This window comes from Schistocerca nitens, chromosome 2 (assembly GCF_023898315.1).
Source record: "Schistocerca nitens isolate TAMUIC-IGC-003100 chromosome 2, iqSchNite1.1, whole genome shotgun sequence".
Classification (NCBI taxonomy): Eukaryota; Metazoa; Arthropoda; class Insecta; order Orthoptera; family Acrididae; genus Schistocerca; species Schistocerca nitens.
The window spans coordinates 901,353,114-901,368,295 of record NC_064615.1 but is presented as its reverse complement, the minus strand read 5'-3'; the positions used below and the strand labels follow the sequence as shown (position 1 = coordinate 901,368,295).

Genomic DNA, 15,182 nt, shown 5'->3' with positions numbered 1-15,182 from the left:
GCCATGCAACTTTTTTTCATTATTTGTTTTTTGTAATTTATATATATATATATATATATATATATATATATATAAACTGTTAATAAATTGCTTATGCATGTTGGTGAAGGCGGATCGCTCTCCAATTGTACCGCCTCCATTTTTCCGTTTGTTTAACAGGGTGTACCATAACTCTCACGTCCGCACTGATTTTCGACGATGTTATAAGTTGCGCTAGGGACCGCATCTACCTTCTTTCGAAGTTAGCAGGCAACTACGCTGTTATGCGGCGGCTCGTTTCGGCCCATTCAACATCTGTCCATCAAGTGGAACGAGCGAGTAACGGAGTTTATATTTCATACCTGCCACAGCAAATTTGTGTTCGTGGGGTCTCTATTCTAATTCGAACGTTTTACTTACGCTATACGTATTCGTTTCGGAATTTCGTTTCTACGTCTTCCGTTAACTATACGTGGTAAACATTATGAAGACAATTAATAACATTTGTGAAATACAACTTTATTTGCGGAAAACATAATGATGTTCGAAGTCGCCAGTTTTTCCACGACAAACGACTTTCAACAACTTATTATATGCATAATTGTTGCAACTGAATGTTGCGCGAGATTCTATCCGGCGACCTTCGGATTACAAACCCGAGCGCTTACCGCTGCGCCACGACGCTGTAGAAAATTATTAATTGTAGAGAGTATTTCACCGCAACGGTTTCTTTTAACTGTCGGTTTTCTCGACAACGGCTGAGAAGTGCATCTTGGTGCTTTGCCACATTACACTTCTGGCCATGAGCTTTTATTATGCGCAGTATGAATCGAATCTGAATTTCACAATTGGCGGCCTCCCCTTGTTAGTGACAAAACAATGTTTTATGGACGAAGAAGAGGGCAGATGTGTCAGCTTGAAATAGGGAACAACTGATTGGCTGTGGCCAAGTGTAGAGACTGCGACTGTGTGAAATAATTGAGTTAAGCTGCTACCAGTCTCATTTCCATTTAGTTTATGTTTAACAGACCACCTCCAAATTTAATAAATTCAACAGTCTGCATAAAAATATTCAATTCACTCTTGAATATAAAGATAACACCATTCCTTTTCTTGATATCGAGATAACGGGAAACAACCAGCAGATGTCTTTCAGGGTACACAGGAAACCCACCGCGACAGACACTACATTACCAAACTCTTCCACACATCTCATCACACGCCAGAAACAGAAACTATGAAACGTACCGCATTAACAATGGATATGACCTTTCACGCTCACGACAAACAATAAACTGAACAAATATAAGCAAACCACATTCGCAACCGACAGTTCTGTAGCAGTTAAACTTGTACAAATCTGTATAATGTGATGAATTAGCTAGATTATTAGAAGATACAGTTGAAAAAAATCAGCGTAAGCACCTCGAAAAAAGTACGTAGGATGCATATTAACAGATCTTAACATATCTTGCATTTACAAAATTACCTGAAGAGCCCAAAGTCCAAAGCCTAGAGATGTATACGGACAGCATCATTCTGTTCTAGGATAATGCCCTCTCACATTCTGCACTAAAGAAAGACATTCTTGGCTGTCGATTTGCTTCGGACGAAGAGGTGCAGACCTGGGTACAATCATGGTTCCACAAGCAACCGGAAACATTTTTCCATGAAGGCACTGATCGTCTTGTCTCGCAGTGGGATAAATGTATTGTATTGACAATTACTTTCGAAATAATTAAAAGTTTACTTATTTTTATCCATCTGTCTCGTTATAATTTGACTGCCCCTTATAAGTAAATGCCCATGTACAAGGTGTATTGTAGTTAATGGCGAAAATGACGAGAGTGGAAGTACACGATAACAGAAGCAAAAACTTCCTGGGAACTCGGATCTGCAAACGAGTCATTACCGAGATAATTGCTATGTGTGGTTACGAGCTGCTGCTGCTTTCAGTATGAAATATTGTTATGAAATGTAAATTTTTCGTTTAAGTTCCTTTCTAATTGGCTCTAATCACACCAATTATCCACTTTTGAGAAATTTGATACATGGATAATGGGACACAAGTGTATTCTGCTGCTGATGTAAGGTAATATATGACACGTCAATATGGTTTAAAGTGGAGAGTCCTGTACCAAAATCACCTATCATCTAGTCCCTGGATTTTGATGGATGGAGCCGCGCGGGATGAGCCGATCGGTCTATGGCGGTGCAGTCATGGACTGTGCGGCTGGTCCCGGCGTGGTGTGTTTGTCCTTAGGATAATTTAGGTTAAGTAGTGTGTAAGCTTAGGGACTGATGACCCTAGCAGTTAAGTCCCATAATATTTTACACATATTTGAACATTTTTGATGGCTGGAGTGATCACAAAGGTGAACTATAGGGCACTCTCATTGATATGTTTCAGGAGATGGAGCACTGAATTGTGCAGTCTTGATAAGATATACGAGATGATTTGAAAATGTTTGAAAGAGTTCATAACTCTCTGCAGCTAGAAACTGCAGTGTTGCATCCAAACGCGACAGCCGACGCGTGGAACAGCACCTTTAGCAGGTGCAACTGTGCTGCAAATTGTCACATTTAACGTGCTGAAGTAGTATTGTATTTCTTCAGGCAGTGAAATATGACAATTATTAGATAAACGAAAAGTTGCATTTCAAATACATCTGCATTAATTAGGACGATAGTTCATACTGAAATCAATTGCAGCTCGACATTACAATTTTCGCGAACAGCTTGTCTGCGAACCTGTGCTTCTGGCGGAATTGCCGAAGCCATCCCTCCCCCATGCCACACAACCATCACCACCACCACCACCACCACCACCACCAGCGTTAGACGTTTTGCCACTTTTTTCTATGTGGATTTAATAAATTTCACAATCTTGTAAGTAAGTTTATTGATTAAATGATCTATATTGATGAAAACTATTGCGCACAACAAATTAAATGTTTCATTAAAGTAATTTCAATGGAAATTGTGTAAACTACCTAAAAAACGGAAGTAAAACAAAATGTTTGTCTTATTTTTTTACGATAGATACTGCACGTCTGTTTAGTATGATGAACAATAAAAGAAGCAGATTCTGTTTCCTCCTCATAAATTAATAATAGTGCATAAATTATTAAACAGAAATAAAAGAAAAAGGGCAATATTTAAGAGCAGAGAAAAAGAAATCACATCCCGAGAAGACTGTTTCAAAATAAATTCCATCGTACATCAGCAGCTTTCCTGGCCAATAAGGGGCGAAATGGTGTGTTATTGTGTTTGTCTTTTCTTCCAAATTGTACGATGAGAGAGAACCTTTTACTAATGTAAATCAAGTTTTTTTTTTTTTTTGTAGAAACTTTATAACAGTATAACGATACAGCCTCCCCCAGGACTCATGAAATGTCCTATACCGCTTTCTTTTTATATGCATCCGGATAGTTATCGGACAATTTAGTGCTTCCTAAGGCCTTGTATGTGTGTCTTTATATGTATCTTTCTGTCCTAATTGATAAAAATCTTGATATTCATTGCGAAGGCATGTGGAATGTTCTGGAAGGATAGGCGTTGTCGTAATTATCGGTGGATTGTTGCCATCGATAAAATTATGCGCTTATATTGAATTAAGTAACTAATCAAGAAATTGAAGTAATACGTCCTTAGCAATAAATAACTAGAGCCGGCAGAGATGTTAGCATGAAAAATCAATGCTTCTAATTAACAAAATTGTAATCTAAAAATCCAGAAACAGAAGACCTCACTATCTTGAGAAACAGCTTAAAAGTTATTACCTAGCGATGTATTTTGATTTGTTATTTATTTTTATGTCTTCCTCTGTAATTAATATTGTTTGTAATTATATTTCTAATTAACTCTCCAATTGTTTATATCTCACAGTTTTCCAGTTTCCAGAATTTGAGGCCTTATTTGTGCATTTTATGTATGTAATCGGATAAAGCAGGAGTTCTGTACTACCACTGAAAGTAACCAAATCCAAACTGTAATTAATTACGTAACTGAAATAATACGAGAGACATTATTGTAATTAAAGTTCAGAATGATTTTCTGATGGAACACTGAAAATATTACTATAACAGATTGTCATTGAATATTTTATTTCATACCTTATTCGGCTGTAACATCAGTTTCTTTACGTTTTTTTAAATTTTAATGGTAACATCAAAACTGTACAAAATGAATAATGCTTTATTTTGGAAGTTATTGTTAAAATTCTATATAATGCTATGCAGCGACGAGTCAGTTTTGAAGTTACTTTTGGAAGTCGAAGAGATCAGTGAAGTCTGTCCGTGTTTTGTTTACATGAGTGTGCAGTTCGGATGTCAATGTGAATAAATTCTGTGAAGCATGAAAATTTCGCATTCATTCATCAATGGACCAGGCAGAAGAAACCTAAGTAACATTCACATGAATCGTTACAACAGCCATGTAATAGTAAAACTGCGACGTTCATAACGCGAGCAAGATGCCGAGAAAATTACTGCTTCCCTGTTATTACGATGAAAATCTCACCAGCACATACGAACTTTTTGGGTGTGTTACAATCGCTTCCTACGAATTGATTTACAACCCCAAATTTTCCTTTCCTGTTCTTTTCAAGCCTTTTATGAAAGTATTAGTAAATACAATGTATTGGACATTTCGGTTTACTTACAGTAAAGTGAAACTTGAAAACAAAAAAAGTTTCGGAATAGCGGGTTGACGCTACAGCCCTCTATCATTCTGCACTCTTTCCTATGGGACAACCGTTGCCCGGAAACTACGCTTAAGAAATGGCTCATGCCACGGCCGACTCAGGCCATAAATGCTAGCTTCTCTAAATGGCTGGTCATCTGGAGCTCCAAATTCTGTCACTTTCGTTTCCGGCCAAGCGCTGCATACACCATAAATCTGAACGAAATCGGTGACGACGAGTAGGTGCGGTTCCCTTGTAAAAGTTCTATCATTACTTACAACGAGCTGTCAAGTGAAAAATGCGCTCCAGAGACCGATGGCTAACGAAGCCATACACACCGCCGCCGGCTGTTTACGTATCTCAAGCAGGCTCCGAGTCAGCGGCGACCATTAGCGGGTCAGTGTAATGGGCCGCACGCGGCCGAGGTAATTCCCCCGTGACGCAGTGCTAGCAGCGAGCTCCAAGGCCACGGCGGTACGCTCGTACAGCGGGAAACTCACCGGCAGCGGCGGCAGACGCGCAGGTCACGGCGAGGTACAGCAGCAGCAGCGGCAGCGGTTGCGACTGCGACGGCTCCATCCCGGCTGAGAGAGCTGAGGCGTCTGAGCCCGCGGACAACTCTGGCGGACCACGGCGGCGAATGCAGCGACACCTGGCGGCCGGCCTGCAGCCTGCCGGAAGCTCCGCGTGGCGTATCGCACATGGCCTGCGGTAGGCCGGCCCTTAACTAATGCACCTGCCAGATATCGTCACCAGCGGAAACCTTCAGGGACGCGCGCCCGGAAACTCCACTAACGGCTCTTGGGAATTGCACCACTAACGTGAATACATCTGAATGATACGAATCATAGGAATTCTTGGTAACATGCTACAAAGGGTAGCTCCCAACCTTTCTGAGATAATTACCCTTTGTGTGTGTGTGTGTGTGTGTGTGTGTGTGAGTGTGTGGTCTCTCCTTATAAGGTATAAAGCAAAATGAAATTTTCTCTTTATTACAGCACTTTCAGAGGGGTCTGTGCAGTCTATGGGTCCTTTCCACCTCTGGATTCGTAAATGTAAATTAATAGACGGTTAAAACGGCTTTGAGCGCTATGGGACTTAACATCTGAGGTCACAGTCCCCCAGAACTTAGAACTACACTACTGGCCATTAAAATTGCTACACCAAGAAGAAATGCAGACGATAAACGGGTATTCATTGGACAAATATATTATACTATAACTAACATGTGATTACAATTTCACGCAATTTGGGTGCATAGATCCTGAGAAATCACTACCCAGAACAACCACCTCTGGCCGTAATAACGGCCTAGATACGCCTGGTCATTGAGTCAAACAGAGCTTGGATCGCGTCTACAGGTACAGCTGCCCATGCAGCTTCAACGCGATGCCACAGTTCATCAAGAGTAGTGATTGGCGTATTGTGACGAGCCAGTTGCTCGGCCACCATTGACTAGTCGTTTTCAGTTGGTGAGAGATCTGGAGAATGTGCTGGCCAGAGCAGCGGTCGTGTAACCAATGGCACCCCATACCATCACGCCGGGTGATACGCCAGTATGGCGATGACGACGAATACACGCTTCCAATGTGCGTTCACCGCGATGTCGCCAAACACGGATGCGACAATCATGATGCTGTAAACAGAACCTGGATTCATCCGAAAAAATGACGTTTTGCCGTTCGTGCACCCAGGTTCGTCGTTGAGTATACCATCGCAGGCGCTCCTGTCTGTGACGCAGCGTCAAGGATAACCGCAGCCACGGTCTCCGAGCTGATAGTCCATGCTGGTGCAAACGTCGTCGAACTGTTCGTGCAGATGGTTGTTGTCTTCCAAACGTCCCCATCTGTTGACTCAGGGATCGACACGTGGCTGCACGATCCGTTACAGCCGTGCGGATAAGATGCCTGTCATCTCGACTGCTAGTAATACGAGGCCATTGGGAACCAGCACGGCGTTTCGTATGCCCTCCCGACTCCCACCGATTCCATATTCTGCTAACAGTCATTGGATCTCGACCAACGCGAGCAGTAATGTCGAGATACGATGAACCGCAATAGCGATAGGCTAGAATCCGACCTTTATCAAAGTCGGAAACGTGATGGTACGCATTTCTCCTCCTTACACGAGGCATCACAGCAAATTTCACCAGGCAATACTGGTCAACTGCTGTTTGTGTATGAGAAATCGGTTGGAAACTTTCCTCATGTCAGCACGTTGTAGGTGTCGCTACCAGCGCCAACCTTGTGTGAATGCTCTGAAAAGCTAATCATTTGAATATCGGAGCATTTTCTTCCTGTCGGTTAAATTTCGCGTCTGTAGCACGTCATCTTCGTGGTGTAGAAAATTTAATGGCGGGTAGTGTACTTAAACCTAACTAACATAAGGTCATCACACACATCCATGGCCGAGGCAGGATTCGAACCTGCGACCGTAGTGGTCTCGCGGTTCCAGACTGAAGCGCCTAGAACCGCTCGGCTACAACGACCGGCAAATTAACAGAACACTGGCACGACAAGGGACACATAATTAAAGAAAAGGAAGGCGAGAGGTACCCTGACCAAACAGTGCAGTTATGGCGTAACAAACGCGTGGAGAAGACCTGCCAGTGTCAGCACACTAGTAAGTTTCTGGTGGAACATGTAAAACAGGTTTCTAATATCAGCAAGGGCAGGTGTCGTATGTCCCATCAAAGAGGTAAGAACGTCAGCAGATTGAGGCTGTTGATGATGTTCAGGACTCGCTGCTTGTGCGTGCACTGGCTGTCGATTCTGAGAGGTAACCCGTGGGAGCTGCTGGTGGTATCTTACAGCCAGCACCCTCACCTCACCCCTCCTAACTATCTTATTATCCAGGCAGCTCTCTCCTACTTGGATGAAGAGGTTGTGGTTGTTGCGGAGGCTACTGTGTTGAATGGAGTGACTGTGAGCGGACATCGGAGAATTGGTAGACGTCTTGCGATGATGGCCTGATGACAGTTGTGCCCCGAGAAGGCAGTGACCGTGCAACGGCAGGCCGTTGGTAGGCATGAAGTACAGCTTCGTAGGCTGTTCCTCTATATGAAGCAGGGTGGTCCTGTTCACAATTACGGCATTTCGCCTTCTCCGTCCTCAGCAGGGCGCAGTCCCGAGAGTATTGTGGTACCAGGCACATCTCACACACTGCGGTGGGAGGCGGCAGTAATTCACTGTATGCTCAAAGAGCTGGCACAGTTTACATTTGGGGCTGCCCACACCCTAGTATCAAGTACAAATTGCAGACTGTAAATTCCGTCATTAGTCTCCTCTGGTGGCAAGATAATGACGTGAATGCGAAAAAGTCGTTAAGATCTGGGAGGAGTCCTCCAGATGTTTTTGTTTTTTGTGTTTTCTTTTTTTGTATTGGTACCTTTTCCTCGTATTTCTTTCAAGACATCGACTGGAAACAGGGCCAGAAGACGCTTCAAGACAGCCTTTTATCGCTTTTGACAATTACTGCTAAGTGTAACCAGATATTAGCTAGTTGTACACCCTCCCCCCCACCATCATTAGCATTAGCCACTAACTGAACTTGAGACTGAAAAAGTAATTTGAACATTTATTTTTAAAATGACGAAAAATAAATGATACACTCCTGGAAATTGAAATAAGAACACCGTGAATTCATTGTCCCAGGAAGGGGAAACTTTATTGACACATTCCTGGGGTCAGATACATCACATGATCACACTGACAGAACCACAGGCACATAGACACAGGCAACAGAGCATGCACAATGTCGGCACTAGTGCAGTGTATATCCACCTTTCGCAGCAATGCAGGCTGCTATTCTCCCATGGAGACGATCGTAGAGATGCTGGATGTAGTCCTGTGGAACGGCTTGCCATGCCATTTCCACCTGGCACCTCAGTTGGACCAGCGTTCGTGCCGGACGTGCAGACCGCGTGAGACGACGCTTCATCCAGTCCCAAACATGCTCAATGGGGGACAGATCCGGAGATCTTGCTGGCCAGGGTAGTTGACTTACACCTTCTAGAGCACGTTGGGTGGCACGGGATACATGCGGACGTGCATTGTCCTGTTGGAACAGCAAGTTCCCTTGCCGGTCTAGGAATGATAGAACGATGGGTTCGATGACGGTTTGGATGTACCGTGCACTATTCAGTGTCCCCTCGACGATCACCAGTGGTGTACGGCCAGTGTAGGAGATCGCTCCCCACACCATGATGCCGGGTGTTGGCCCTGTGTGCCTCGGTCGTATGCAGTCCTGATTGTGGCGCTCACCTGCACGGCGCCAAACACGCATACGACCATCATTGGCACCAAGGCAGAAGCGACTCTCATCGCTGAAGACGACACGTCTCCATTCGTCCCTCCATTCACGCCTGTCGCGACACCACTGGAGGCGGGCTGCACGATGTTGGGGCGTGAGCGGAAGACGGCCTAACGGTGTGCGGGACCGTAGCCCAGCTTCATGGAGACGGTTGCGAATGGTCCTCGCCGATACCCCAGGAGCAACAGTGTCCCTAATTTGCTGGGAAGTGGCGGTGCGGTCCCCTACGGCACTGCGTAGGATCCTACGGTCTTGGCGTGCATCCGTGCGTCGCTGCGGTCCGGTCCCAGGTCGACGGGCACGTGCACCTTCCGCCGACCACTGGCGACAACATCGATGTACTGTGGAGACCTCACGCCCCACGTGTTGAGCAATTCGGCGGTACGTCCACCCGGCCTCCCGCATGCCCACTATACGCCCTCGCTCAAAGTCCGTCAATTGCACATACGGTTCACGTCCACGCTGTCGCGGCATGCTACCAGTGTTAAAGACTGCGATGGAGCTCCGTATGCCACGGCAAACTGGCTGACACTGACGGCGGCGGTGCACAAATGCTGCGCAGCTAGCGCCATTCGACGGCCAACACCGCGGTTCCTGGTGTGTCCGCTGTGCCGTGCGTGTGATCATTGCTTGTACAGCCCTCTCGCAGTGTCCGGAGCAAGTATGGTGGGTCTGACACACCGGTGTCAATGTGTTCTTTTTTCCATTTCCAGGAGTGTGTTTGGTACTGGTTATTCCTAACAAACTTATTTTATAGACTGATGAAGCAATTCTGAGTGCATCGCCAGTGCCACCTATTTACAAAATAAAGTTAACTATCCACATTGATGATAGACATTTCTTACAAAACATGCTTCCTCTGCAGTACTCCCCTGCCCAGCGACACTTGCATCACCCACGCCATTCATACACATTTAAAAACATACTAGTTAAGATGTGTCGAGTATACTTAGGCCTTCTGTTTTTTGTAAATCACTTGATTGCTGATCTATTTCTGAACTGGCAGAAATTCGAAGACTGCAGGTTACCAATGTTTTGTTTCAGACCACTTCCACTGATAATAATAATGACAGTAACACACAGTGTAAGCCCTACAGCACTTTAGTAACCATTAAAGAAATAACGTTTGTAAGGTGGCAGAATAAATGAAGGTCAAATTCGCACCTTACGTGAGAGCTTTATACATCGCAACGGGAAGGTGAATATGACACCTAACTTAATTCGACAGTTATGAGCAAATTTGCCTATCAGTATGTAATGCAAAAAAGGATGACACTCAATCAATGGTAATTAACACATTGTTCCTATATAATGCATGTTTATGAGCAGAAGGTGCAACAAGCAGCGAGGGGCGTTTTAGTTTGGAATTCAGAGGGGCGAGAGCAGAGGCAAGGCCACGGAAATCACTTAAAGGGGCGTCCCAAGCCAGGTCAACGACCGACCAGGCAACTCAGAAGGGGAGAACGAGTTAACGGGCCATCTGAGGGAGGACAGGAAAGAAAGCTTTTAAAAATCTGCATTTCAGAATAACAAATGGATACTAACAAGACCAGTGACACATTTTCGATCACATGTCCAGCGAGTGGTATACACGTGAGAGACAATCTACGCATTTTGATGTCTGGTGCGGGCACAAAACGTCCGATTGGCGGAAACGCACGAGGAAGGAGTGCAGAGCCAAAGTTTCGACGCAGTTTGGTGGTAGGGCCCTTGCGATTGGTACAGAGTGTTTCCACATAGTAAGAGGAACGTTCCTATTGGTCGAAAAAAGCCGTGATGTGAAGAATGAAAGAACCCAGGTGGGGAGACAGTTCAGCTATGAGAAAGACAAGACAGAAATCTTGAAGGGGACTCTTCTTGGCGCCAAGTGCAGAATGGAGTGCATAACGCTGTGCACGACGCAGAGAAGAAATTTGGGTGAACACTGTTCACAGCGGCTAGAAATTAGCTGTAGCATCGTTTAGCTCCAACTGTGGAGAAACGAACCAGCCAATTAGTTAACTGTTCTTGTGAGACCTGGGACAGCACTATAACATGCACGCAGCTCCAGCCATGCGTGTGTATATAGCCATATTCTAAGATAGGGATGAGTACGTGTTTTCTCGCATAACAAGAAACATAGGGAGAGTTTATGCTGAAAAAAATTCAGCAAAGGGTTTAATTAATGTTATAGGAATTTCAGAGGAGAGAGCGGTATAGCAGACGACAGCTCATCGCAACTTAAGGTAAATGCCGCGTGCAGAGGCGTAGACTTCTTAGTTCACCAGCTTGTGTCCACTGTAAACTCGAACAACCTAGAGTAATCTTTTGCTCAATTTGTCACATAACTAACCGTCCACCGTAGACTTGATTGTCATCCTAAAAATGGTACCAAACTTTGAACCGGAATCGGATGATTTATTGTAGTACTGATCAACATCAAAACAAAATCATAAGAATATTGTGAAGAAACTTATAGTTGAACTTTAATGTTGTCGTGTTTAGGATAATTTACCTTCTAAGGCTTAATGATCAATGTTGTTGTGTTTAGGATTATTTCACTTTTTGATGTTGACGAGATGCGTTATCTTGACAACTGTTTTAACATTGTCACATCGTAAACTGTGTAAAAGAGTGTATTTCTATGCAAATATTGCGACATTAAGCAAGTCAATACAGCTCACACAGTTGTGTCCAATCCTAGAATAAGTGAACCAAATATTTCACCTTACATGTTCAAGCAATTTCTGGTCTATTGTGCAAAATACCTACAACTCGGAGAATGCATTTCCATGACATATTGAAGCATATGTGATGTATACATCGATATTTTACTGTCATATATACATGGTACACTCTAAGACAGAAAGAAAAAGAACGACGCACCACGATGGAATTAATCGAAAGGTACGGAAATCCGTAGATGTTTTGTACCTCTATAGACAAACAAAGATTGGATGATAATCATCATCATCATCATCATCATCATCATCATTTAAGACTGATTATGACTTTCAGCGTTCAGTCTGGAGCATAGTCCCCCTTATAAAATTCCTCCATGATCCCCTATTCAGTGCTAACATTGGTGCCTCTTCTGATGTTAAGCCTATTACTTCAAAATCATTCTTAACCGAATCCAGATACCTTCTCCTTGGTCTGCCCCGACTCCTCCTACCCTCTACTGCTGAACCCATGAGTATTTTGGGTAACCTTGCTTCTCCCATGCGTGTAACATGACCCCACCATCTAAGCCTGTTCGCCCTGACTGCTACATCTATAGAGTTCATTCCCAGTTTTTCTTTGATTTCCTCATTGTGGACACCCTCCTGCCATTGTTCCCATCTACTAGTACCTGCAATCATCCTAGCTACTTTCATATCCGTAACCTCAACCTTATTGATAAGGTAACCTGAATCCACCCAGCTTTCGCTCCCATACAACAAAGTTGGTCGAAAGATTGAATGGTGCACAGATAACTTAGTCTTGGTACTGACTTCCTTCTTGCAGAAGAGAGTAGATCGTAGCTGAGCGCTCACTGCATTAGCTTTGCTACACCTCGCTTCCAGTTCTTTCACTATGTTGCCATCCTGTGAGAATATGCATCCTAAGTACTTGAAACCGTCCACCTGTTCTAACTTTGTTCGTCCTATTTGGCACTCAATCCGCTTATATTTCTTTCCCACTGACATTACTTTCGTTTTGGAGATGCTAATCCTCATACCATAGTCCTTACATTTCTGATCTAGCTCTGAAATATTACTTTGCAAACTTTCAATCGAATCTGCCATCACAACTAAGTCATCCGCATATGCAAGACTGCTTATTTTGTGTTCACATATCTTAATCTCACCCAGCCAGTCTATTGTTTTCAACATATGATCCATAAATAATATGAACAACAGTGGAGACAGGTTGCAGCCTTGTCTTACCCCTGAAACTACTCTGAACCATGAACTCAATTTACCGTCAACTCTAACTGCTGCCTGACTATCCATGTAAAGACCTTTAATTGCTTGCAAAAGTTTGCCTCCTATTCCATAATCTCGTAGGACAGACAATAACTTCCTCCTAGGAACCCGGTCATATGCCTTTTCTAGATCTATAAAGCATAGATACAATTCCATATTCCACTCATAACACTTCATTATTTGCCGTAAGCTAAAGATCTGGTCCTGACAACCTCTAAGAGGCCTAAACCCACACTGATTTTCATCCAATTGGTCCTCAACTAATACTCGCACTTTCCTTTCAACAATACCTGAGAAGATTTTACCCACAACGCTGATTAAAGAGATACCTTTGTAGTTGTTACAATCCTTTCTGTTTCCATGTTTAAAGATTGGTGTGATTACTGCTTTCGTCCAGTCTGATGGAACCTGTCCCGCCTCCCAGGCCATTTCAATTATCCTGTGTAGCCATTTAAGACCTGACATTCCACTGTATTTGATGAGTTCCGACTTCATTTCATCCACCCCAGCTGCTTTATTGTACTGCAATCTATTGACCATTTTCTCCACTTCCTCAAATGTGATCCTATTTCCATCATTATTCGTATCCCATTGTACTTCGAAATCTGAAACATTACTGATCGTATTTTCACCTACATTGAGCAACTCTTCAAAATATTCCTTCCATCTGCCCAAGGAATCCACAGGATTCACCAGCAGTTTTCCTGACCTGTCCAAAATACTTGTCATTTCCTTCTTACCTCCCTTTCGAAGACTGCTAATTACACTCCAGAATGGTTTTTCAGCAGCTTGACCCAAAGTCTCCAACCTGTTTCCAAAGTCTTCCCAAGATTTCTTCTTGGATGCTGCAATTATCTGTTTGGCTTTGTTTCTTTCTTCAACATAACTTTCTCTGTCTACCTGAATTCTAGTATGTAGCCATTTTTGATACGCCTTCTTTTTCCTTTTACAGGCTGCCTGACTGTGTCATTCCACCAAGCTGTTTGCTTCATCCTACCTTTACACACTACTGTTCCAAGACATTCTTTAGCCACTTCTAGTACTGTGTCCCTGTACCTTGTCCATTCCTTTTCCAATGACTCTAATTGACTACATTCAACTAACTGGTACCTTTCTGAGATCATTGTTATGTACTTGTGCCTGATTTCCTTATCCTGAAGTTTCTCCACTCTTATCCTCCTACATATGGACCTGACCACCTGCACTTTCGGCCTCACAATCCCAATTTCACTGCAGATTAAATAATGATCAGTGTCATCAAAGAATCCCCTGAATACACGTGTGTCCCTCACAGCCTTCCTGATCTGTTATTATATAGTCAATGACAGATCTGGTTCCCCTGCCTTCCCAAGTATACCGGTGAATGTTCTTATGTTTAAAAAAGGAGCTTGTGATTACTAAGCCCATACTGGCACAGAAATCCAAGTGTTGTTTCCCGTTCCTGTTGGCCTCCGTATCCTCTCCAAATTTACCCATAATCTTTTTGTAGTGTCGGCAGACTTGCCAACACTACGCACACTAATTGAAAGAGGCGGCCAAGATGCACGCGCTAACTCACGAAGGATGGAGTGAGGTCTGAAACAGGATACGTAATGAATGTTACAAAGAAAGGTACGTAGCTCCTTGAATACTTAACTTGTAATACATCCTTGTATACATCGTTCTTGATGAGACATCTGGAGATTGTGGCGATACAAGTGAGACTCTTTAGATACAAGCTATCTAAGGCTAATGGCGCCTTGCTAGGTCGTAGACATGGACTTAGCTGAAGGCTATTCTAACTGTCTCTCGGCAAATGAGAGAAAGGCTACGTACGTGTAGTCGCTAGCAATGTCGTCCGTACAACTGGGGCGAGTGCGAGTACGTCTCTCGAGACCTGCCTTGTGGTGGCGCTCGGTCTGCGATCCTGACAGTGGCGACACGCGGGTCCGACATGTACTAATGGACCGCGGCCGATTTAAGCTACCACCTAGCAAGTGTGGTGTCTGGCGGTGACACCACACTTTTCATACCCTTCTGTTCGATTTCCAATCCTGGCATTAAAATCACCCATGAGCAGAACACTGTCCTTGTCCTTTACTCTAACAACTACATCACTGAGCGCCTCATAAAAACTATCCATCTTATCTTGATCTGTCCCTTCACAATGCGAATATACTGACACAATCCTAATTTTCTTGTTAGACACTGTCAAATCTATCCACATCAGTTGTTCGTTTACATACCTTATTGCAACTACGCTGGGTTCCATTTCTTTCCTG

The 15,182-nt window shown here is 43.7% G+C and overlaps 1 protein-coding gene across 1 annotated transcript in view; it reads right to left on the bottom strand.

Moving 5' to 3' along the window:
- The window catches only part of LOC126234698 (lysozyme-like), a 100,012-nt gene extending 94,701 nt beyond the window's left edge, over positions 1-5,311 (bottom strand). Inside the window, exon 1 of the mRNA XM_049943439.1 lies at positions 5,164-5,311. Coding sequence (XP_049799396.1) covers positions 5,164-5,242 — 79 coding nt within the window. The 5' untranslated portion in view covers positions 5,243-5,311. The remainder of the gene's footprint in view (positions 1-5,163) is intronic.
- Positions 5,312-15,182: the final 9,871 nt, after the last annotated feature.